The following is a 26,159-nucleotide window of genomic DNA, read 5'->3' as shown; positions in this document are numbered from 1 at the left end:
TGCCAGCTGATCATATATTCAAATAAGAGCCCGAGAGATAGCCAATATGTGAAATGGCACAATCAGAAATTTCAAAGGCAGGGTGAGGAGTTCCCGTCGTGGCGCGGTGGTTAACGAATCCGACTAGGAACCATGAGGTCGCGGGTTCGATCCCTGCCCTTGCTCAGTGGGTTAAGGACCCTGCATTGCTGTGGCTGTGGTGTAGGCCAGTGGCTACAGCTCTGATTAGACCCGTAGCCTGGGAACCTCTATATGCCACAGGTATGGCTCCAGAAAAAGCAAAAAGACAAAAACAAAAAAAAAGATGATGCCTAAATTATCTAGATACCATGTCACTTGAGTTTCTACATTTAACCCAGGTCTTTCCCCTAAGCTCCCAACCATGGCTAATGTCTAACCTAGCACCGATATTCAGTACTTACAAATCTTCTTGAAATCTCCTCAATTACCCAGTTGACAACCTTAGGTGTTTTGAATCTTCCTCTCCTCCCTCACTCTATAATGTCCCTTCAATCTGCCAGCAATTCCATCCTTCCTCCAGAAGCTCCCTGGCATGGAGTTATCCTGGATAGCTTGTACACTCATTAATCAGACTTCCTGCCTTTTATTCTGTCTCCGACTCCTCCAATTTACTGCCTACATTAGGGATTTTAAACTAGAGTTTTCCAAACTATACATCATCACCTATTAGTAAGCGAAACAGAGTGAGTACCTTCTAATGGGAGAGGAGATCTTATATTAGAATTTAAGTTCCTGTACATAGTAAAACAGATATTGTGTAAAATATTTGCTTCAAATACATACATAATGTGTTTGCATATGTGTACTGAGTCACAATTTAAATCAATTTCTGACTGTGAGTCTCCTTCAAACAATTTGAGGAGCACTAGTTCTCACCGATGAGAAAGCTTCATAAATTGCAATTAAAGGCTACTTTGGTCCCACTTAACAAGATTTAAAAGCCAGTATCTCAAGAGGAACAAACTTAAAAAAACTAAGCCATATCCCAGAAAAAAGTTAAAAAATATTTAATTGAATACAAAAATATTTAATACCAAAGGTAAAAACCTACAAACTCTAGAAAATTACCAGGCATGTCAAGAAGCATACAACGCATAAAGAGGAGCAAAAAAAATTGAAACCAACTTGGAAATGACAGGTGATACCACAGAAAGGGATAGTAAAACAGTTATCATAATATGCGTATCATTGGAGATTGTAAAGAAGAGGAAGAAAGAAATTAAGACTAAATTTTCTAAGAAATAATGGCTGAAATATGCTGCATTTCATAAAATCTAAAAACCTACATATCCAAGAAGCTCACCAACCCCTAAGCACAAGAAGCATAACAAGACTACACCAAGGCACATCACGATCAAATTACTTAAAGTTAACTGTAAAGGAAAAAAAATCTGAAAAAACACTCCAAGGGGGGAAAGGGTGCGTTGTATATAAAAGAACAAAGATAATTATAAGTCGGTTGTCGTTCTTAACAGCAATCAAGTGAGTAAACAACGGCCTAACATCTTTACTGTGCTACAAGAAAACAGTCTGTTAGCCTGGAACTCGACACCCGGTGCAAATATTTTTCAAAAGTCAAGTTAAAACAGATTCCATCAGACATACAGAAATTAACAGAATTACCAGCAGACCTACGAAAGAAGAAATACTGAAGTCCTTCAAGCAAAGGAACATGAGACCAGATGGACACTTCCATCTGCACGTAGGAATGAAGAGCAGTGGAAAGGATAAAGGCTCGATAAGATACAAAGTCATGTACAAGAGTCTTGAAATGATCATCCATTACTCAAAACTAAGCTAATAACAGGAGGGGTTTATAACACACGTACAAGTAAACTGCAGGACAAAGAGTAGCACAAATACCAGGAGGAGAAAATGAAAGTACAGGGTGTGGCAAGGATGCCTGTGTGAAGTGACGGAATGAGTTAAAGATGTATGTGTAATCGATAGAGTAAGAGCTAAAAAAGACAAACCAACTAACCCGAAAAACTACACCTGACAAAATGACCGAGGAGATAAAATGGAACAATTTAAAAACCACTCCATTTATCCAAAATAAGTCAGAAAAAGGAAAAATGGAGCAAAAGCCAGACAAGACAAATAGGAAATAAACAGCAAGATAATAGCTATAAATGCAACCATATCAATTATGATAAAAATATGGTTTAAATATCCCAATTAAAGGGGCAGAAATTGTCATATTGAGTTAGAAAAGCAAACACAACAATATGCCGCATATAATAAACCCACCTGAAATATATAGACTGGAAAAAAATATACCATGCTTACACAAATAAAAAGAAAGCTGGAGTAGCTATGTTAATATTATACCAAATAGGTTTTAGAACAAAGAATATTGCCAGAGGTACAAAAGAAAAAATAAATTTCCTAAAGATAAAGGGTCAATCCATAAAGAAAACACAACCATCTAAAATGATTGTACGCCCAATGATGATTTCAAATACATTTAGCAATAACAAAAGAGATGAGAAATAAATTCATAAAAATTATAATCAGATATTGTTTATCCCTCTCTTAATAACTGATAGCACAACAACAACCAAAAAAACCTGGCAGAACACGTAGATGACGTTATTAGGGGGGATATAAAGGACTTGACATCACCAACCACCTTGACATAATACACACTGATTTGACACTCCACCCATGCAAGGGCACATGGCACATTGGCCATGATAGGCATATTCAGGTCCATAACACATTTTATCTTATTTTTTTGCTTTTTAGGGCATGTGTGGCATCTGGAAGTTCCCAGGCTAGGGGTTGAATCAGAGCTCCAGCTGCCAACCTACGCCACAGCCATGGCAACGTGGGATCCGAGCTGCATCTGCAACCGATACCACAGCTCACGGCAACGCCAGATTCTTAACCCACTGAATGAGGCCAAGGATCGAACCCAAGTCCTCATAGATACTAGTCAGATTTGTTTCCACTGCGCCACAACACGAACTCCCCATAACACATTTTAGATAAATATGAATTCAAATCATGTCAAGTAGGTTTTCTAACCACAATAGAATTTAATAGAAATCAATTTTAAAACATCTCTGGAAAAATCCCCAAATGTTTAGTAATTAAATAGCATACTTCTAAGTAACTCATGGGTCAAGAAGAAATAAGAATTAAAATGCATTTTGAAATGAAGAAAAGTGATAGCCCATCAAAATGTGGGGGATACAACTAAAGCAATGCCTAATGGCAATCCAGGACTGAACTCGTATTAGAGAAGAAAAGGACTGCCAATCAATGACTTCAGCTTCCACCTTAAGCAACTAGAAAACCAGAAGGGGAAATGAAACCCAAGCGAGCAGAAAAAAACAAAGCTCAAAGCAGAAATCAAAGCAGAAAACAGAAAACTAAAAAAAAAAAAAAAATTAATGAAACAAAAAGCTGTTTCCTATAGCCAGACTGTTCAGGAAAAGACAAGACACAAATTACTAATACTGGGAATGACAGTGGGAAATCACTGAAGAATGTCTTAGGATACAGATGGAAAGCTTATTAACAAAGTTTAGCAGATTGAATCCACAATAGATAAGAAGGGTAATACATCACAACCAAGTAGAGTTTTATCCCGGGGATGCAAAGTTGGTTTAATATTCCAAAATCCATCCGTATAATTCAACACATTAACTGAAAAATTAAAAATCATAGCATGATCTCAACAGATGCAGAATGAGCCTGGCAAAAACACAACATCCGTTTCTGGTAAAAACTCTCAGAAAACGAGGCATTGAAGGAAATTCTTTTAACCTGATTAAGGACACCTAGATAAAACTAACAGCTAATAATATATTTAGTGGTGAAAGACTGAATGTTTTCCCCCAAAGATCAAGGAAAAGGCAAAGATATCTGCTCTCCCCATTTCTATTAAACACTGTACCTAAAGTTTTAGCTGGACCAATAAGCAAGAAAAAGAAATGAAGGTGACCCCTATCTGAAAGAAAAAAGTAAACTGTCCTTATTTATAGGTGAAACAATTTTCAACATGGAAAATCCCATAGAATCTAGCCCCAAAAATAAGTCAGTTTAACAAAGTTGCAAGAATATATGAATAATATACAGAAATAATAAACCACATTTCTATAGAATAAACCCATAGACATTTAATGATTTATGATAGTGAAGGATGTGATATACTTAAGGATAAATTTAGCAAAATACATATAAGATTTACGTATTAAAAATCACAAAATATTCCTCAGAGGAATTAAAGAAGCCATACATTAATGAAGAGACATAGCATGTTCATGAGACAAACCAAACTGTATGATGTCAATTCTTCCCAAACTGTTGTGTAAACTCGGTACAATCCTGGTCAAAATCTCAGCAGACCTTTTTGTAAAGTGATTCTAAAATGTATATGAAATGTGAAGGACCTAATACGGTCAAAACAGCTTTTGTAAACAACAACAACAAAGTTGGAAGACTAACAGCACCTCATTTCAAAATGAGAGAAGGTAGTTAATACAGTAAAGCTGCAGTAATTCAGACTGTCTGTAAAGGCAAAGAGAACAATGGAATGGAATAGGGTGCAGAAATAGAGCCATACACATAAAGTTAATTGATTTTCAACCAAAGTTTCCAAGGAAATTCAATGGAGGGAGAATAACAATTTCAATAAATGGTCTCAAACAATTGGACAGCTCAGAGAGAAAGCAAAAAAAGAAGGGAGGGAAAAAAGAGAACTTTAATTCATACCTCACATAATACCCCCCAAATTAAAAGAAAATGGCCCATAAGCTGACATAAGTTCTAAAAGTATAATTGTGCTTCTAGAACAAAACACAAGAAAAATACTATTGATCATGAGTTTGCCTAAGACTTCCCAAGTAAGTCACACACACAAAAAAGCATAATGTACGAAAGATAAATAAATCAATGCATTGGACATTTAGACTTTAGAATCGTTTGGTAAAAAATACTGTTATAAAAATTAAAAAGCCACCGACAGGAAACTATATGCAAAACATTTATCTGATAAAGGAATTGTATGTGGACTACATAAAGGACGCCTATAACTCCATCATGAGAAAGCAAAATGACCCATTTTCTTTTTAATAGGGAAAGTATTTGAAGACACTTGACCCAAGATGATATATAGATGGAAAATAAATACATGAAAGGATGCTGAACACCATTCGCCATCAGGGAGTTGAAAATTAAAAACAATGGAATACAACTACACTGCTACTGGAATGGCTAAGGTGCAAGACCCGAGTATTGATGAGAAGGTCTAGCAACTAACCAGACAGAGCCCCCAAACTAGAACTGGTGGGAATGCGAAAGGCTGCAACAACTTTGGAAAATATTTTGGCTTTTTTTTTTTTTTTAAGTTAAACACACATCATGATCCAGCCATCCCCTTCCTATGTATTTACCCAAGAGATGAACTTTTATTTATTTATTTTGGCCATGCCCACAGCACGCAAAAGTTCCCAAGCCAGGGATCAAATCCACACCATGGCAGTGATAACACCAGGTCCTTCACTGCTAGGCCATCAGGAAACTCTTGTATTTACCCAAGAGAAAAGAAAACATCTTCATGCAGGAGTTTATACAGGCATCTGAAGGGTTTTATTTGTAACAACAAAAAACTGGAAATTCAAATGTCCATCAACAGGAGAATGGATACACAAGTCATGGTAGAACAGACCCACTATTTTCCCCATCACTCAATAAAACTGTCGATAGAATATTGGTGAATCCCAAATCACACCGAATGATAGAAGCTAGGGGGGGAAAGAATGCCTACTGTTTGATTCCATTTAAATAAGATTTTTTAAACTACAAACTCATCTATAGTGACCGGAAGATGAGTGATGGCCAGAGGTGGGGGCAGGAATGGAGACGGACAGGAAGGAGGGATTTCAAAGAGGCAGGAGGAAAGTTTTGGAGACGATGGATATGGTTCTTATCTTGACTGTGGTGATGGTTCCTGGGTGTAGACACATGTCAAAACTCAAGATGTACTGTAAATAGGTACACTTTTTAATTTCAATTATATCTCAATAAAGCTATTTAAAAAACACACACACATGTGACCCATTCTTCAGAGACTTACCAGGAAAGATAGCGAATAAATTGATGCCAAGTGTGCATGTTTTCTGCCTAGGGGTATTCAGTATTCTGCTGCAGAAAACTGCAACCCCAAACATAACATTGGGGTATGAAGGTAGAAACCCACAGGTCAAGAGAACATTTTAGCCCGGCTCAAATCATTCTATGAAAAACAGCACAGAGCACTCTCTCCCTGGATGGGGCGGGACCAGAGGCAGGAAAGGAGAAAACCCAGACAAGTGGTAATTAACTCGTCACATTAACAGCCATCTACGTGGTTTATTAGTTTTAAACATCACTTACCGAGATGGGTCATTTAATGCAGGAACCTGAATTTTGGCTGACGGTTCTTGTAAATCTAAAGAGTACTCAAGTTCTGAAGTAACTTCCAAGCATGCAAATGAAAAACAAAAATGGGTGAGCATCTCAAGGAGACATTTAAATATACCGCTCAGGTCTTGTGTGACAGAGAAAAAAAAATCTGACCTTTTTGTGAGTCATCCAGTCTCGACTCTTCAAGTGAGCCATCAGCTGTATTTGTCTGCTGCAGGGAAAGAAAAAAAAAAAAAATATATATATATATATATATAATATGTTTGATTATGGCTTTTTGGAAATTTTTTTGGACCCATTTTATCCCTCTGAAGAAAAGCATTTGAATACTAAGATAGCAGGCACTTTGTCCATTTGATTTGGCTCCAGGTGACTGCTGGCTGTTCCAGAAAAAATAACCACCCTCAGGAAAAGATCTGCCCAGATTAAAAGACAACGAGAAATAAACTGTTGCCTGCCGTTTCAGTCAACAAAGAATTGTCACAATTGCAGGGAGTTCCCGTCTGTGGTTCAGGGGTAACGAACCCAACCAGGATCCATGAGGATGCAGGTTCAATCCCTGGCCCCGCTCAGTGGGTTAAGGATCCGACATTGCCCTGAGCTGTTGTGTAGGTTGCAGATGCAGCTGGAATCCCACGTTGCTATAGTTGTGGGGGAGGCTGGCAGCTACGGCTCCGATTCAATCCCTACCCTGGGAACTTCCGTGTGCTGCAGGTGCAGCCCTAAAAAAATTTTTTTAATTGCAGCCACTTCTGAGGGTGAGCTGATGAGCCCCGAAGGAACTCAGGAAGGAAACAAAGACTCCCTGCCATCTAGCAGCCATCAGACTGCCGCCAGTCTTGAAGGTAAGCTGAGGAGACTCAGGACAAGAGAGCACAGCATACTGGCCCCGGAGAGTTGAGATGCATCTCAAAGGAATGAGCTCAGTGAGCCCAGACCTTGCATCTTCTCATACATGAAAAAATGCTAGGAGTTCCCATTGTGGCTCAGCAGGTTAAGAACCTGACTAGTAACCATGAGGATGTGGGTTTGATCCCTGGCCTCATTCAGTGGGTTAAGGATCCAGTGATGCCATGAGCTGTGGTGGAGGTTACAGATGGCTAGGATCTGGCCTGGTTGTGGCTGTGGTGTAGGCCGGCAGCTGTAGCTCCGTTTCAACCCCTAGCCTGGGAACTTCCATATGTTGCAGGTGCGGCCCTAAAATGAATAAAATAAAAAATTTTTAAAAAGAAAAGTGCTAAATTCCTTAACTTGAGATATCTAGTTTTCAGTTATTAACAGTAATCTTGTGTTCCTTCTATCTACCCTTTATTGCAAAACTCCTCTATTTCCTAGCCCCCCCCCCCCCTCGCCTCCTCAGAGCAGTTTCCTCAGAGTTACTCGAGGTGCTGCCTTCTGGGCCAAAGACCTCAGTTTTGTCCACTGAGTTAAACATAACTCTCAACTTTGAGATTGTGCCAATTTTTTTTAGTCAACAACAATCAGAGCATCTCAAAGCTACTCAGGGAAACGTCAAAGGAAGACTCACAAAATATCTTCAGCAGCATCCTTTTTGGTGGCAGGTGTACAGGTTCCCAAAAGACAATTTATCTGGGGGAATAACCTCCAGTATATTTGTTTTAAAAAATCATGACACGGGAGTTCCCGTCGTGGCGCAGTGGTTAACGAATCCGACTAGGAACCATGAGGTTGCGGGTTCGGTCCCTGCCCTTGCTCAGTGGGTTAACGATCCGGCGTTGCCATGAGCTGTGGTGTAGGTTGCAGACGCGGCTCGGATCCCGCGTTGCTGTGGCTCTGGCGTAGGCCGGTGGCTACAGCTCCGATTCGACCCCTAGCCTGGGAATCTCCATATACCGCGGGAGCGGCCCAAGAAATGGCAAAAAAAGACCAAAAAAAAAAAAAAATCATGACACGATCATCACACTTCTGTATCATGTAATCAAACATAAGAAAATAGACTGAACACCAACATATGCCGAGCGGCGTGTTAGGGGCCTTACGACTATTATGTTTTTAATCCTCAGAGGGCCATCCTGTAAACCAGTTATTTACCATTGTTTTACAGATGAGAAGCCTCAGGCTTAGTGATGCTCTGTAATTTTCCCAGGTTCCCACAGTTAGTTTGTAATAAACCAGGTCTGATTTCAAACATGAGGCTGCTTTTCCCAAACTCGGTCTCCAGATCCCAAATGAGGGAACAAGGCCAAGCCACCAGCCAAGCCCCATCATCCATGGGAGAACCACAGAGAGCAAAAGGAGAGAGAAAATAAACATGACAGGCAAAAGGAATTGAAGGAAAAAGACAGGCAAAAAAAAAAAAAAGAGGGATGGTTGGCTTGAAAAAAATGGACAACAAGCCGAGAGAGTCAGCTTCCACCTGCCAGCATCCTGGTGGATGCAGTTCAGAATCTCATCCCCAGATCCCCATACTCACAGCAGGATCAGACTGGTTATTTAAAGGGACAGTGGCTAAGCCATGGTCATCTTCAGGACTGGATAACTCTGCCAGCTCAGTGGATTCCTTTGCTTGGTCTAAACATATTAAGAAAAGGGCAATAAAAAGTGACCGCAATAACCACATCCAAGGAGGCCTACACCCTTTGCTGGTCTTCATGGGATTCATACTGCTGGCCCATCACTATCTTTTGGTAAGAGCTGGCAATTAGGGTCTGTCTCAAACCTCATACCAAAGACCTATAAGGACCTCGGAAAACAGCCTTTGGGCCCAACTCATGAGAGATGTACAACGGTGTGGGCAGAACGGCTCCCCCATCATGTCCCTCCTGTCACCCCATTATTTCCTCCTTTGCCATTTCCAGCTGACCCCAAGAGCGACTAGATCAAGTGGAGAAAATTCAAGGTTTAGCCAACCAACTTCTCTTTCTCCAAAGGTATAATACATTTAATTACTCTTCTACGACCAGAGGCGTTCAGTCACCTCTTTCAAGTAATACTTTATCTTTGCTTCCATAGGGAATCCTTGTAGTATTCTTTCCCAATATACCTGTCTCTCTTTCATGGCTGCTAGAAATCTCAGTCCCTTCTTCTTCAAACTCAAAAAGGTCTGAGAAGGTTTTTGTCTGGTCAAGCATTACCTAAAATGCAGACCAAAAGCCGCATGATTTTCAAACGCCGTAATTCTTTAAAAAATTGGACATTAACAGACCTCAAAGAGGGAAACAGGCAGCAATACAGTAATAGCAAGGGATTCATCACCACACTTACACCAATGGACACATCATTCAGATGGAAAAATCAATAAGGAAACATCAGCCTTAAATCACACGTTAGAGCAGATGGACTTGACACATACAGAACATTCCACCCAAAAGCAACAGAATACACAGTCTTCTCAAGCACATATGGAATATATTCCAGGATAGATCATATATTACGCCACAGTCTTAATAAAGTTGAGAAGACTGAAGGCATATCAAGCATTTTTACCGACCCCAATGGTACGAAACTCGAAATCAGTTATAAGAAGAAAACTGGAAAATTCACAAACGTGTCAAGATTAAATAACACGCTTCTGAAAAACAAACAGGCCAATGGAAGACATCAAAAAAGAAATTTAAAAATGCCTTTTGGCAAATGAAAATGGAAATACAACGTACCAAAACTTACAAGATGCAGCAAAAGCAGTTCTAAGAGAGGCGTTCATAGCAATAAACGCCTACATTAAAAAAGAAAAGAAAAAAAAAAAGAGTTTCCTTCACGGCTCAGAGGTTAACAAACCTGACTGGGATCCATGAGGTTGTGGTTTGATACCCGGCCTCGCTCAGTGAGTTAAGGATCCAGCATTGCCATGATGTAGGTTGAAGACGTGGCTCGGAATCCACATTGCTGTGGCTGTGGTGGAGGCCGGCAGCTGTAGCTCCAATTCGACCCCTAACCTGGGAACCTCCATATGCCGCGGGTGTGGCCATTTAAAAAAAAAAATCTCAAACAACATAGCTGGAGTTCCCATTGTGGCTCAGCAGTTAATGAACGGGACTAGCATCCTTGAGGACGCAGGTTCAATCCCTGGCCTTGCTCACTGGGTTAAGGAGCCGGCATTGCTGTGAGCTGTGCTGTAGGTCACAGATGTGGCTCAGATCCAGAGTTGCTGTGGCCCTGGCGTAGGCCGGTGGCTACAGCTCTGATTGGACCCCTAGACTGGGAACCTCCATATGCTGCAGGTGCAGCCCTAAAACAAACAAACAAACAAACAAACAAAAACACCTCAAATAAACAGCAGCACTTTATACCTCAAGGGACTAAAAAGAAAACTAAATGAACTCAAAATTAGTAGAAGGAAGAAAGTAACAAAAAACAGAATGGAAATACACGAAATAGAGGCTTAAAAAAAACAATAGAAAAGACCAGTGAAATTAAGGGCTGGCTCTTTGAAAAGATAAACAAAATAGTTACATCTATTATTCAGCCATAGAAAAATAAGCAAATCCTGCCATTTGGAACCACATGGATGAAACCTGAAGGCACTAAAAAAGTGAAATAAGTCAGACAAAGACAGACAAATACTCTCTGATCCCACTTATAGGTGAAATCTTAAAAACAACAACAAAACAAGTTCATAGATACATAGAGTAGACCGGTGGTTCCAGAGGAGGGGGGCGAGGGAAGGTAAAATGAGCAAAAAGGTACAAACTTCCTGTTAAAAAATGAATTTGTCATGCGGTGTGATATACACATGGCAACTATATTTAATATCACCGTAGTGCATATTCAAAAGTTGCTAAGAGAGTCAATTAAAAGTTCTCACACACACACACACGTCGAGCAATGGTGATGGCTGTTATCTAGTCTCATTGTGGTGATTATTTCACAATATATACAAATACCAAATCATTAGGATAGACACCTGAAACTAATACAATGTTCTACTATATTTTATATCAATTAGATTTTGGTTTTAAAACCAACGTGGAAATTTAAGAGGCAAGAAAACATACTAAAATATACACAAACAAAAAGAATTAAACTTGCCACCACCTGCTTGTCTTCTCCTAAGGCCTTGATGGAGGCTTGTGCTATGTCAAACTGCAATTCAAAATGGATTTCTATTTTCATCACTTCTTTGTTTCCGATATTAACAGGCTTCTTCAGGAAAATTCTGAGCACCTTCATTTCAGTTTCTAGCAAAAAAAAATAAAGTATACCAATGTACAGCAACATACTGAAAGGTCACCTTTTTAAATTTTATAATTGCTTTTTCCTTTTTTCAGCTGCACCCGTGGCATATGAAAATTCAGGGCACAGGGATCGAATCCAAGCCACATCTGTGACCACAGCTGTGGCAGTGCTGGAACCTTAACCCACCATGCCGCAGGAGCTCCCAAATTTTTATCATTTTAAATAACTGCACTGGGCTATTTGTTCACTGTCCAGATTTTTCTGCAATGAGAGATTGAAATAAAGTTACTCTGAAATTATTTTTGTTAGATGCACATGTGTGTTTTTATACACACACAATCTGTTTAAGTACTTAATCTTGCAGAAATAGAAGTAACTTTGCAGCATAGCAATTGAGGGAGTTTTTGTTCTAAAATTCAACCCGCTTTTTTAAAGAGCATTTGTGAACACAAAGCTTACATCTGCAACAGGTATTTCACTTCCCAATACATTAGGCACGACACACATTCTCATTCTCTCTCACTCATTTCTGAAATTTCAAATAAAACCCACTATTCTCAAACAAATTGGAATAATCCACCCTCATCTCAACAGACCACTTAAAGACGAGAAATGGAAGCATCCTTGAGAGGCCTGCTTCTCAGACATCAGCCCTTTGCCAATGAATAGTAATTGGTCTTAGAATAGAAAATCATTTAGACCACAATTCGTAGAGAGCCCAAGAAAGAGGCACGGTAAGTAGAAGCTGAGTTGGAAGCAGCAGGAGTGAAAAGAGTAAAATCCATGAAAGAGGAGGCACAGCTCATCATCACAAATGAGTGAGACTGGAAAGGGACACACCTGGCCAAGCTCCGTGGCCGATGGCACTTGGAACGTGGCTAACACAACATGCGATATAAGCATGAAATGCACACGGGTTTGTAAAGACTGAATACCAAAGAACAGAAGCACACACAAAAGAAATGGTTAATGTTTACCTTGATTGCATGTTAAAATGTTCATATTTTGGACATATGGGGTTAAGTGAATGTATTATTAACATTAACCCACTTGAAAAGACTTTTTAATAAGGCTACTAGGAAATGTTAAATCAAATATGTGGTTCAGATGGTATTTCCATAAGACAGTGTTGGCCTCTAGTCAAGTTCAATAACCCCCCCCACACACACACACAATGGAATACTACTCAGCCATGAAAAAGCACAAAATAATGCCATTTGCAGCAACATGGATGGAACTAGAGACTCTCATGCTAAGTAAGTCAGAATGAGAAAAAAAAACAGCATGATATCATTTATATCTGGAATCTAATCTATGGCACAAATGAACCTTTCCACAGGAAAAAAAAAAAATCATGGAGAATAGACTTGTGGTTGCCAAGGGGGAGGGAGAGGGATGAATTGGGAACTTGGGATTAATAGACGCAGACCATTGCCTTTGGAATAGATAAGCAATGAGATCCTGCTGTGTAGCACTGAGAACTATACCTAGTTACCTATGATGGAGCATGATAGTGTGAGAAAAAGAATGTATACATGTATGTGTGACTGGGTCCCCATTCTGTGCAGTAGAAAATTGACAGAATACTGCAAACCAGCTATAATGAAAAAAAAATCACTACATAAAATAATAATCCCCCAAATGCTGATCTTACTGGAAACTCAGTCACTGCAGGAAAATCTCTAAAACCCTGCAACAGAAGTAATTCTAAACAATGTCTGAAAAAGCCAGGAACTAGTTTGGCCGTGGGGCTCAATGCAAATGTTCAAGGCTGAGAAGAAATAGCTGCAAGGGCCACGCCAAACCCTCGACAGGCTCCTAAAACCCTGCCAAGCCCTCAGCAGGAAGGGCTGTGTGTACAAAAGGCAAGTTTTTTGTTTTTTTTTTTTTTAATTGGCATATAGTTGACTTACAGTGTTGTATTAGTTTCAGCATACAGCAAAGTGAATCTGCTATACATACTTCCAGTCTTATTTCCCCATATAGGTTAAGTGGGACCCTGAGTAGGTTTCCCAGTGCTCTACAATAGATCCTTTGTCATCTCCTTCCTATACAGTAGTGTGTGTGTGTGTGTGTGTGTGTGTGTGTGTGTGTTCTTGCTCGTGGTGTTTGCTACACAAGCCTCGGTTTCCTCAGCTATAAAACTAGAAAGTCACACCTTCCGTCAGCTGTTGGAAGGCACTTTGTGGATTATAAAGTTCCCCTGGCCTTGCTCAGTGGGTTGAGGATCTGGCGTCACTGTGAGCTGTGGTGTAGGTTGCAGACGCTGCTCGGATCCCCCATTGCTGTGGCTGTGGTGTAGGCCGGCGGCTACAGCTCCAATTGGACCCCTAGCCTGGGAACCTCCATATGCCATGGGAAGTGGCCCTAGAAAAGGCAAAAAGACCAAAAAAAAAAAAAAAAAGCAATGCAATGTTAGGGGTACCACAGTCAGAAAATCCATGGAAATCTTTGTAAAATATTGACTTAGAGTAAACGTTAATGATATTTTACATTAAAATAGATAGTAACAGGTAATACCTGTATAAATTAAGTTACTCAATTATTATTATTTTTTGGGGGTCTTTTCAGGGCTGTGCCCGTGGCACATGGAGGTTCCCAGGCTAAGGGTCCAGTCAGAGCGTAGCCGCTAGCTGACACCACAGCCACAGCCAGATCCAAGCCACATCTAAGACCTACACTACACCTCACTGCAACACCAGACCCTTAACCTACTGAGCAAGGTCAGGGATCGAACCTGCATGCTCACGGACACTAGTTGGATTCGTTAACTGCTGAGCCATGGTGGGAACTCCTATGATTATATTCAATTTACATTTCTAGGAAGTCATTTATAAGCCCTTTTCCTTTACTGCAGATAGGTGGCACCGACTTAACACACACTGTTTCCAATTCTGTGACTCTATCTGCTGGCTTCTGCTTCTTCCCGTCTGTGACACCAGAAAAATCCATTTATTTGCCCTCTGCCTTGGTTCCTGGCACAGCCTACAACTGTCCTCATTTTCAGTAATGGGGGCCAGGAGCACCTTTTGTTCTAAGATTTGGTCTTGGAGCCTGGTTCCCAACACCAGGGCTTCTAAGACCCTTGGAATCCTTGGAGTGAAGGGACGTGTCCTATTAAGTTACTGAGAAGCCTGGGGGCTGGAGGACCCAGGAGAACTTCGGGATGGCGCTGGTCACAAGAAAGACCAAGGCACGGTTAGAGGGTTGGGATTTCCAGCTCCCCAGTCTTCGGGGAGGAAAGAAAGGCCAGAGATGGAATAACTATGCCCTCCCGCCTACATGAGAAAGCCTCCATAAAAATCCCCAAACTACAGGGTTTTCCGAGAGCTTCCGGGTGAGTTCCAGCAGGGTGATGCATCAACTCCACAGAAACAGAAGCCCCTGCACTCAGGATCCTTTCTGGATCTTTCCCTGGGTACCTCTTCACCTGGCTGTCCATCTGTGTGCCTTATTATATCCCTTATAAGACTGGAAACTGCAAAGAAGCATTTCCCCGAGATCTGTGAACCATTACAGCAAATTATCAAACCCAAGGAAGAGGCTGTGGGAACCTCTGATTGACAGCTGGTTGGTCAGAAGTTCCAGGTGGCAACGCTGAGACTTGGGGCGAGGGTCTGAAGTGGGGGCTGTCGTCACCGTCCCTTCATTCTCCAGAACCTGCAGAAAAAGGCTTTCTTCCTCTTCTGCCACGTCCTTTACTGCCTCACTGACCCCCAATTTCCCTCTTTTTCTAATGATAATTCACAGGAGGAATCAATAAGAAAGCAAATGATCCTTGTTCATAAAAATTGAAATTGTCCCTAGAATGCAACTGCCTAGTGGTGCATCTATTTGTAAATTAATTTCAGCATTGCTTTTTGAATTCTCCCGGTTGCTGCATTTTACCAATTTCCTCATTGCTTAATGAAATCTTTAACTCATATTTATATTTGTTTGAGGGTCATGATCTTACCTTTTCAAAAATTATCCTTTAATGAAACACCAGAGTTACACACACAAATTCCAGCAAGGAAAACCCTGGGATGAGGAAAGGTTACTTCATCCCAAGTAGTCTCAGGGAAGAACCTTTGGTTAAGAGTTCAAGGTTAGGAAGGATAGATTGGTTCTTTCTCGGACTTGTATGATGAGAATCATGTTATATATTGTTTCACTTTTCACCCTGGCTTTTGGGAAGCTAAGTACCAAATCTGCATCTCCATAGCAGCCAATCCAGCCTTCATGATAAACATTTTTATCCTTGTCTGGGGTTCCAATTTCCCATTTTGATTATTTTAGTATAAATAGGCAAGCTGCTTTAAATCCTCTACGAAAGTCAGTCAAGCAAAAAATCCATATAGTTCCATAGTGTTCTGTTTTTAACACTTTAGTACATTCAATCGCTTAAAAAATATGTGTATCGAATTACTTGCAAAACATCCCTTTGTTTTTTTGAGACTCAATTCAGGAATCCTAGTCAAGCATGATTACAGCTGAAAGGTTAAACTGGACCAGCAACTTCCCTCTCCCCACCTGGAAAAGGACCACTCCTGAGTCCATGCCCTTCAACTCTTACCTTCCAGAGGGAGAAGAAAGGTGAGTGATGGAAATTTAAGAAGAGGGAGTCAGAGGGCTGACATTTAACACACCACAACTCCTCTATCATTAGTGTAGGTATGTGGGAAAGGGAGGGCAGGTACCATAACCACTTTTTTAAATTGTGGTACAAAACAGTTTTAACATTCACCTTGTTAACCATTTAAGTGTAGGGTTCGGTAGTGTTAAGGGTATTGACATTGTGTTGCAACAGATCCGAAGACTTTTCCATCTTGCAAATCGGAAACTCTGTACCCATTAAACAACTCCCCGTGTCCCCTTCCCCACAGCCCCTGATAGCCACCACTGAACTGTCTGTCTCTATTTAACTACTTTCAATAATATCTCATTTAAGTGGAATCATACAGTATTTGTCTTTTGGTGACTTAGCTTTTCTCACATAGTATAATGTCCTCAAAGTTCATCCATGTTGTAGGATGTGTCAGAATTTCCTTCCTTTTTTAAAGCTGAATAATATTCCATTGTATGGATCCCATTCTATGGATCCATTCACCCGGAGATGGACCCTTGAGTTGCTTCTACCTCTTGGCTGTTGTGAATAAGGCTGCAATGAACACTGGTGTGCCAATCTCTTCAAGTTCTCACTTCGATTCTGAATCTATCCAAAAGTGAAATTGCCGGATCCTAGGGTGATTCTATTTTTCAATGGGTCTAGGAACTGTAACCATTTTTACAATGAGAAAACCAGGCAAGTAACTGAACCCCAAAGTTACAAAGAGGAGGCGTCATCAATCCCCGGCCCCCTGGCCCTGAGCACAGCCCCTCCTCCACCACACTCACCAGCTCCCTTCTGCCTCAAGGCGCAAGCAAAACGGGCTCTGGAATTAACTAAACATACCCTGCGACCATCAACAGAAACAATACTCAGGACTAAACGTAGGAGTGTTTAGAATAATCGTCTTACCTATTACGCTGAAAGTAATCACCGCATCCTTCAAAAGTCTTACGGAGTCCCAGAGGGCGCTCTTGGGAAAAGATAAGTGAAATTCAGGAGCGCGTAACACGTTCTTGGACCCGAGCGATTTCTAAGCATTTAGGTCTGAACAGAAATCAAACCTGATTACCTCGGTGTTGTTTACGTAAAAAGTTATGCTCTGACTGCCTAGGTTGAAATCAATCCAAAATTTCTCTAATTTTTCATCCGCAGGTTTCTTCATCTGTAAGATACTACTGCAGCATTAATATCATGTGAAAGGGTCCAATGACAATTATTCCATTAAAAACAGAACGGCTTTTCCTAGAACCACCCTACTTTAACATAAGGTCCCCCTTTATTGCCTTAGTCGTTTCTGCAAAGCAGGAAAGTCTCAGTTTTATAGAACTAAGCTATTTCTAGAAAAACCCTACTACACACAGCAACTTAATAGGTGTTTAAATGTGTCAGGTAACTATCCACAGAAATTTTTTTTTCTGGTGCGAATCGCAGAGAAAGCAGTTCTGTGTGAAAGCAGTATAACAATCCACACTGCTTAGGGACAGAGGCTTCTAGCAAAGGAGGTACAGTTATCAAACACAAGTGGGGATTTGTCATCCAACCTCCCATGTGTTGTGATAAGAACCTGAAGATTTCAAATTACCTTCATTTTAATTGATTATAGTCAGCCCTCTGTACCCCCAGCTTCCAAATCTGAGGATGCAACCAAATATGGATTGAAAATATTCAGGGGAAAAAAAAAGTTCTAAAAAGTAAACCTTGATTTTGCCATGCTCGGGCAACTATTTGCCTGGTGTTTACATTGTTTTTGGTATTATAAGTCATCTAGAGATGATTTAAAGTATGCGGGAGGATGTGTGTACATTACATGCAAGTACTAAGCCATTTCATATTCAAGAGACTTGAGTATCACAGATTCTGGTATCTGTGAGGGGTCCTGGAACCAGTCCCCCATGGGTGCCAAGAAACAATTGTATTATAAAATAAATATATGCCCTTGGTTTAAAAAAGAAGAAAAAAAGGAAAGAAAAAAGAAAGATTCAAATAGCATGATGCTGGAGTTCCCATGGTGGCTCAGCGGTAACCAACCTGACTAGTGTCCATGAGGATGGGGGTTCGATCCCTGGCCTCTCTCAGTGGGTTAAGGATCCGGTGTTGCCGTGAGCTGTGGTGTAGGTTGCAGGCATGGCTCAGATCCCTCGTTGCTGTGGCATAAGTAGGCAGCTGTAGCTCTGATTCGATCCCTAGCCTGGGAACCTCCCTATGCCATGGGTGTCGCCCTTAAAAGATGACAAACAGGAGGGGAAAAGCCCCTCTTTGTAGCAAGAGCAGTTTGGCTTGATTAAACCTAACTATGGGTTTCTCATTACACATTCCCCCCCACAGCCCCCAAAAGAGATGAACGTACCTCAAGCTCATCAGCAAAAGCAGCAATGCACGGAAATGAATCGACTCTGCAAAAACACCTCACAATTAAAAAGTAAAAGAAAGCATGGTGGACCCCACACACGACCTACAGATGTCCCATTGGCAAGCATGTGTAACTGGGTATGCCATTAAGTCTCTCTGTACTGAGCTCAGAAGGAATCTCGGACCTACAAATGGAGATCTACTGTGGGTAGATTTCAGATCTCCGTCTGGCAGTCCACAAGCCAGGTTTGCTGGCACTTAGACCTCAGCCCCGTGGCTTGGCAAGAGTCCCAGTGAAAGGAGTGCATTCAGCCAATATTTTCTCATCAGGGACAGAACTGTCCATAAGACGGCTCTCTCTGGTAACCTTAGACCTACACTCTTCATAAAATCTCCCTGGAGGACCGAATGTTAAAACTATTCCCGATCTTAAATAAACCTGTTAAAGACTGAGAGAAATCATTTTTAAATACACATGAAATAAATCACTGGGCAGAATGTCTAATCTTCTGAGGTTGCTACTCAATGAATAACTCAGTAATACTGAGTCAATTCTGTATCCTATGTTCTCTCCTAAAATAAAACAGACTTCAGATTTTTTTTAAATATTAGATATTTTCACTTATTATTATTATTTTTTTAATGGCTGAGCCTGTGGCACATAAAAGTTCCCGGGCCAGGATCAAATCCGAGCCACAGCTGTGGCAACACCAGATCATTTTAACCCACTGTATAACGCCAGGGATCAAACCCCCATCATCACAGAGACAATACCATATCCTTAACCCCCTGCACCACAACGGGAACTTCTTAACATTAGACATTTTCAGAATAGATCAATAAAATAATACTCAGAGAAATGTCTTACCTTCTTTGGTCACCAAGTCTGTCATTTAGGTGATTGAGAAACCGTCTACAGTCCTTCAAAGTAAATAAGGCAAACTTCATTTAAAAATCCAGATATTTTATTTTATTTTATTTTATTTGGCCACAGCGTGCAGCGGCTTGATGTGGGATCTCAGTTCCCAGACCAGGGGTTGAACCCAGGCTGCAGCAATGGAAGTGCCAGAGTCATAACCCCTAGACCACCAGCGAACTCCCAGGATATGTTATTGAAATACCACCTTTTGCAGCATGTAGAGGCCAGTGTTTGCTTCCACGTTTTCAGGATCCAGAGCCACCACAAGGCCTCATAAGGGTTTGCTGTTAATTATGATAACTAAAACAGTATTTTGTCTCACAAAGTAGAAGACTCCAGAATCACATTCTGAACCCCCAGCCATGAGATCTGCAGCCAAGGGATACTTAGCCCTCCAAAATTACATGCGCAATTACATTTCACTGCGTTAGAAGAGTAAGCAAGGAGACACCCCTTACTGATGGACCAAGGGTACAAGAATATAATAATCGTCTAATCCATTGGGCATCCATCCCCTTTCCACCTCCCCAGCACAAGCCAACCCCAAACCCACAACACTCATCATGTTGAATTCATCCTGGTGTATTATCCATTGTCAATTTCCCTTGTCAGGAGTTCTCTCTCGGTATATGTTCTAAGAATAAAGAATAGGTTTAGAGTTCTCCTAACCAACAGCTATTAGGAGGGACAATCTGTTGCCCCCAAAACTCTAAAGCCAAAGAGACACTGATCCAGGCTTTTGACCCTTTTGTTATCAAGGACCGGACTGGCTGTTGTGATCAAACAGCCCCCACACTCAGTGTCTAGATTTGGCACTCAACACACGTCAGTGTAAGCCTTCATCTAAAAGCAGTTCCACTGAGAAGCTGATGGCTCTAGGGGGCAAAGGATATGAGAAACAAGATAACTACTTCCGTCCTGTTTCCCTCCAATTTCCCTGCAGGTGAGGGAATGACATAGTGGAGGAAGGAAACTAACACTGGGGTTTGTTTCTTTCATTTAATTCTCACACTTTGGAAGTGGGTTTTATTCCCATTTTACAGATGAGGACACTCAGGCTTCAAAAGTCAACTACAGCTCCAACAACATACTGTACAACACAGGGAATACAGCCAATATTTCATAAAAACTAAACGGGAGTATAACCCTTCAAACTGACTCACTATACTATGCACCTGTAACTTACATAATATGTACAGCTATATTTCAATGGAAAAGTTAACAAAAAACAAAAAAATAGGAGTTCCTGGTGTGTCCCAGTGGAAATCAACCCAACTAGTATCCATGAGGATACAGGTTCAATCCCTGGCCTCGCTTAGTGGGTTAAAGGATCAGTTTGGTGAACTGTGATGTAGGTTGCAGATGTGGCTTAGATCCTGAGTTGCTATGCCAGTGGTGTAGGCCAGCAGCTGAAGCTCCAGTTTGACCCCTCACCTGGGAAATTCCATATGCCATGGGTATGGCCCTAAAAAGCAAGAAGTAAAAATTTAAAAAAAAAAAAATTGTTTTTTTTTTGTCTTTTTGCTATTTCTTGGGCCGCTCCCACAGCATATGGAGGTTCCCAGGCTAGGGGTCTAATGGGAGCTGTAGCCACCGGCCTACGCAAGAGCCACAGCAACGCAGGATCCGAGCCATGTCTGTAACCTACACCACAGCTCACGGCAACGCCGGATCGTTAACCCACTGAGCAAGGGCAGGGACCGAACCTGCAACCTCATGGTTCCCAGTCGGATTCGTTAACCACTGCGCCACGACGGGAACTCCCTAAAAACAAACAATTTTATATTTAATTAAAAAAATTTTTTTAAATAAACTACTTTACCAAAATGTGTACATCAGACCCATGGACGAGGTGGGACCCAAACCAGACTCCTGGTCTTTCCATTTAGATCAAACTGCAGCCTGGCTAAACAACAACTGCAGATCTGCCAACAGGCTCAAAATCAAATTTAATATATTGAATAATATATCTGCAGGTTTGGATTTAATAAAATCCCAAATACTCAGTTGTTTTGAGCAAAAAGGCTTTGTTCAATAGGAGTGCTATTAAGAATTTTAATTTTTCCTACAGGAATCACCCTCATTTTAAGAACTTTTAATTTTTTTATTTTTTTTATTTTTTTGCTTTTTAGGGCCACACCCACAGCATACAGAGGTTCCCAGACTAGGGGGTTGAATCAGAGGTACAGCTGCCAGCCTACACCACAGCCATGGCAACGAAGGATCTGAGCCATGTCTGTGACCTACACCACAGCTCACGGCAACTCGGGATCCTTAACCCACTGAGCGAGGTCAGGGATCAAACCCACATCCTTACGGATCCTAGTCAGGTTCATTAACCACTAAGCCATGAAGAGAACTCCTTAAAAACCTTTTAAAAGGAGAGGGACATCATTTATGTTAGGATAAAGGTGCAGATGCAGCAAAGCCACAAACCATGTGCTACTTGAGGACACCAAGTAGCACGGACATTGTGAGCCCAGGCTGCATGGAAGACAACAAAAATTATTGTTCCTCCAACCTGAAGAGGCTGGAGGACTCACGACACAACCACCCCGTAATAGTCCTCTGCCACCAGAGCGCCCGTGCCAGCTTCAGCCTCCTGTCATCATCCCAGCTGCTCTCTGTGAGGCTGAAATGCATGTTCTTTTCTTCTCTGAGTCTCACTCCCCTTCAAACTTTGTTGAAGATCACACTGTCTCCGTCTGGATCCATTAAACCCACAGAGTTCTCTCTCCAGGCTGTTTTCTACAAAGACATCTTAACTGTATGCCTGAATTTGGTCCACAAATATACTCTTTCTACTGTCCTTAAGCTATTTCATGTAAGTGGGAAACGGGGAGTTTAAGAACGGCAACATAATCACATTTAAGAAAAAAGTCCTTCTAGAATATATAAACAACTTATACAACCCAACAGCAAAAAAGCCAATCAATGGAAAAATGGGCAAAAGACCTGAATAGACATTTCTCCAAGGAAGATATACAGATGGCCAGCAAACACATGAAAAAATGCTCAACATCCCTCATTAGTAGAGAAATGCAAATCAAAACTACCATGAGATACCACCTCACACCAGCCAGAATGGCCATCATTAATAAATCCACAAATAACAAGTGCTAGAGGGGCTGTGGAGAAAAGGGAACCCTCCTGCACTGTTGGTGGGAATGTAAACTGGTACAGCCACTATGGAGAACACTGTGGAGATACCTTAGAAATCTATACATAGAACTTCCATATGACCCCACAATCCCACTCTTGGGCATCTATCCAGACAAAACTCTACTTAAAAGAGACACATGCACCCATATGTTCATTGCAGCACTATTCACAATAGCCAGGACATGGAAACAACCCAAATGTCCATCAACAGAGGATTGGATTCAGAAGAGGTGGTATATACACACAATGGAATACTACTCAGCCATAAAAAGAAATGACATCATGCCATTTGCAGCAACATGGATGGAACTAGAGAATCTCATACTGAGTGAAATGAGCCAGAAAGACAAAGACAAACACCATATGATATCACTTATCTGGAATCTAATATCCAGCACAAATGAACATCTCCACAGAAAAGAAAATCATGGACTTGGAAAATAGACTTGTGGCTGCCTGATGGGAGAGGGAGGGAGTGGGAGGGATCGGGAGCTTGGGGTTATCAGCCACAACTTAGAATAGATTTACAAGGAGATCCTACTGAGTAGCACTGAGAACTTTGTTCTGTTGCAACATGAGTATCTAGATAAAGGGTGGGGGAAGAAATGTAATTGTAATGTAAACATGTAAGGATAACTTGATCCCCTTGCTGTACAGAGGGAAAATAAAAAAGAAAAAATAGTAAAAAAAAAAAAAAAAGAAAAAATCCCCCCTTGAGCCCAACATATAGGAAGCTTCCTAAGTATTGATTAAATGGGATTTTCATGACCAAGACTCTCACCGTCTCAAATTCTTGATGCTTAATTTCTTTGAAAGCCTCAGCAATGACATCATCTTCAAACCACTGATGGACAATGTCCTCCCTTGATTTTTTTGTCGTCAGTCTACACAATGCTTCACAAAGAGCCACCTGCTGGTCATAATCTAGAGATTAAAAACATGGTAGAAAAAAGTAATAAAAACATGCTAGACATGGATAATTCTAGGCACAGAGCCAAAGAAAAAATGAGTTCCACAGATTAGCATTTGCTCCAAGAAGTTCCATCTTAGGAGTTCCTGTTGTGGCTCAGTGGTTAATGAATTCAACTGGGAACCATGAGGTTGCAGGTTTCATCCCTGGCCTCACTCAGTGGGTTAAGGATCCGGCATTGCTATGAGCTGTGGTGTAGGTCTTGGATGCGGCTCAGATCCCACCTTGCTATAGTTCTGGCGAAGGCTACAGCTCCAACTAGACCCCTAACCTGGGAACCTCCATGTGCCACGGGTGTAGCCCTAAAAAAAAAAAAGAAATTCCATCTTAGAAGACTAGCATTGTGTCTTATAAATAGCAATATGTACCCTGGAGCAATCATAAACATTTAAACTCATATTTAAGAAGTTATTAGGAGAAAAATCCAGTCAGCATAGAAAATTTTTTAAAATAAACATTTCTGCATTTTATATTTTAGATATTTTAAAGTGTTCATCAAAGGTAGCTTTGTCTAAGACACATATATAGAGAAAAAACCAGTAGTTATCAGTGGAGAGAGGAAAGGGGGAGCATATAGAAGGGGAGTAAGGGGTACCAAGTATTACGTATAAAATAAGGACATTTTACAACATAAGGAACATAGCCAATATTTTATAATAGATTATAACCTCTAAAAACTATGAATCGCTATATTGTACACCTGTAATGTATATAATACTATGTATTACCTATACCTCAATTTTAAAAAATTTTATTATTTTTTATTGGGGTATAGTTGATTTACAGTGTTGAGTCAATTTCTGCTGGACAGCATAGTGACCCAGTCATACATATATACTTCCAATTTTTTAAAAAGCAGCTTTTTCCAGTCTTAAGAAATACTTCTACTATAAAAATAAAATCCAAGATAAACTGTAGTATTTCACAGCAGATAAACAAAACTAATCAACAGGTTTCAATTTCAAACAATTTTAAGGGTAAAAAGCAAGTTGCAGCTGGATATGCAAACTTAAAATTTGCAAAACAATACTATATGTTGCTTGTGAATGCATAGAGGAAAAGTTAAAAAATTCTTGAAAATGAAAAACAAATCCAAGTCAAAGATTACTTCTACCAATGGAGAGAGGAATGGGACATGGGTCTGGACACAGGGCTTTACCTGTAACTCTAATTTGTTTTTAAAAAAGGAAACAGGAGTTCCCACCATACTTCAGTGGTTAACCAATCCGACTAGAAACCATGAGGTTTTGGGTTCAATCCCTGGCCTCGCTCAGTGGGTTAAGGATCCGGCATTGGCATGAGCTGTGGTGTAGGTCGAAGACGTGGCTCAGATCCCGCACTGCTGTGGCTCTGGCGTAGGCCGGTGGCTATGGCTCTGATTAGACCCCTAGCCTGGGAATCTCCATATGCCTCAGGAGCGGCCCTAGAAAAGGCAAAAAAATAAAAAAGGAAACAACCTAAATGTCCAAAGACAGATGAATAGATTAAGACAGTGTGGTACATTTATACAATGGAATACTACTCAGCCATAAAGAAGAACAAAATAATGCCATTTGCAGCAACATGGATGGAATTAGAGCCTCTCATACTAAATAAAGTAAATCAGAAAGAGAAAGACAAAGACCATATATCACTTCTATCTGGAATCTAATCTATGGCACAAATGAACCTGTCTACAGAAAAGAAATTCATGGACATGAGAACAGAGCTGTGGTTGTCAAGGGGGAGGGGGAGCAAAGACTGGAAGCTTGGAGTTGGTAGATGCAAACTTTTGCATTTGAAGTGGATAAGCAATGAGATCCTGCTTTGTAGCACAGAGAACCGTATCTAACCACTTGTGATGGAACATGATGGAGGATAATATGAAAAAAAGAATGTATATAAATGTATAACTGGGTCACTTTGCTGTACAACAGAAATTGACAGACCACTATAAGTCAACCATAACAAAAATGTTTTAATTTAAAAAAAAGTCTTAAATAAAAATTTGAAGCAAATGTGGAAATGTCAAATTTGACTAACCTGGTTGGTGAGTAAAGGAATATTCATTAATTATTCTTTACAGTTTCAGCTTGCTTAACTCTTTCATCATAAACTAAAATTTCAATTTAACCATAATATTCTGCATAGTTTCAAGATGCTCATAAAACCCCCACTGTCCAATATTTAATATTCTAATATTTAAAATTCTAAATACTTCTTACCACCCACAGTCAAGATTGTCCTTGCAAAGTCTTTCCTGAAACATTTAAATAAATTTCATTTTACTGAAATGAACATACGTAAATAAAACTTTACTACATTGGCATTAAAATTTTAAATCAAGATGGATATTTTGGAAAGTATTTCAAATTCAACATCAGAATTTCCTCAATATCAAGAATGCATTTTTATAAAAAATATTTGTATATGTTAATGACTTAAATATACTTTTTAAAATTTTTTTAATGATTTTATTATTTTTTTAATGGCTGCACCTGGGCACATGGAAATTCCCGGGCCAGGGATTGAATCCGAACCATGGCTGAGACCTAGGTCAGATACTTGAACCCACTATGCCAGGCCAGGGGTCAAACTTATACCTCCACAGCAACCAG

General features: G+C 40.4%; 1 protein-coding gene across 1 annotated transcript in view; it reads right to left on the bottom strand.

The window, feature by feature from the left end:
- The window catches only part of SYCP2L (synaptonemal complex protein 2 like), an 89,185-nt gene that overhangs the window by 33,454 nt on the left and 29,572 nt on the right, over positions 1–26,159 (bottom strand). The window contains exons 12-22 of the mRNA XM_047797684.1: positions 25,767–25,801; positions 23,374–23,516; positions 19,380–19,432; positions 18,510–18,555; positions 17,232–17,324; positions 17,072–17,132; positions 11,431–11,573; positions 9,440–9,530; positions 8,870–8,967; positions 6,589–6,646; positions 6,406–6,487 (exon numbers count right to left, since the gene is read on the bottom strand). Coding sequence (XP_047653640.1) covers positions 6,406–6,487; positions 6,589–6,646; positions 8,870–8,967; positions 9,440–9,530; positions 11,431–11,573; positions 17,072–17,132; positions 17,232–17,324; positions 18,510–18,555; positions 19,380–19,432; positions 23,374–23,516; positions 25,767–25,801 — 903 coding nt within the window. The remainder of the gene's footprint in view (positions 1–6,405; positions 6,488–6,588; positions 6,647–8,869; positions 8,968–9,439; positions 9,531–11,430; positions 11,574–17,071; positions 17,133–17,231; positions 17,325–18,509; positions 18,556–19,379; positions 19,433–23,373; positions 23,517–25,766; positions 25,802–26,159) is intronic.

Source organism: Phacochoerus africanus, chromosome 9, assembly GCF_016906955.1.
Source record: "Phacochoerus africanus isolate WHEZ1 chromosome 9, ROS_Pafr_v1, whole genome shotgun sequence".
Classification (NCBI taxonomy): domain Eukaryota; kingdom Metazoa; phylum Chordata; class Mammalia; order Artiodactyla; family Suidae; genus Phacochoerus; species Phacochoerus africanus.
This window is presented reverse-complemented; position numbering and strand designations above follow the sequence as displayed.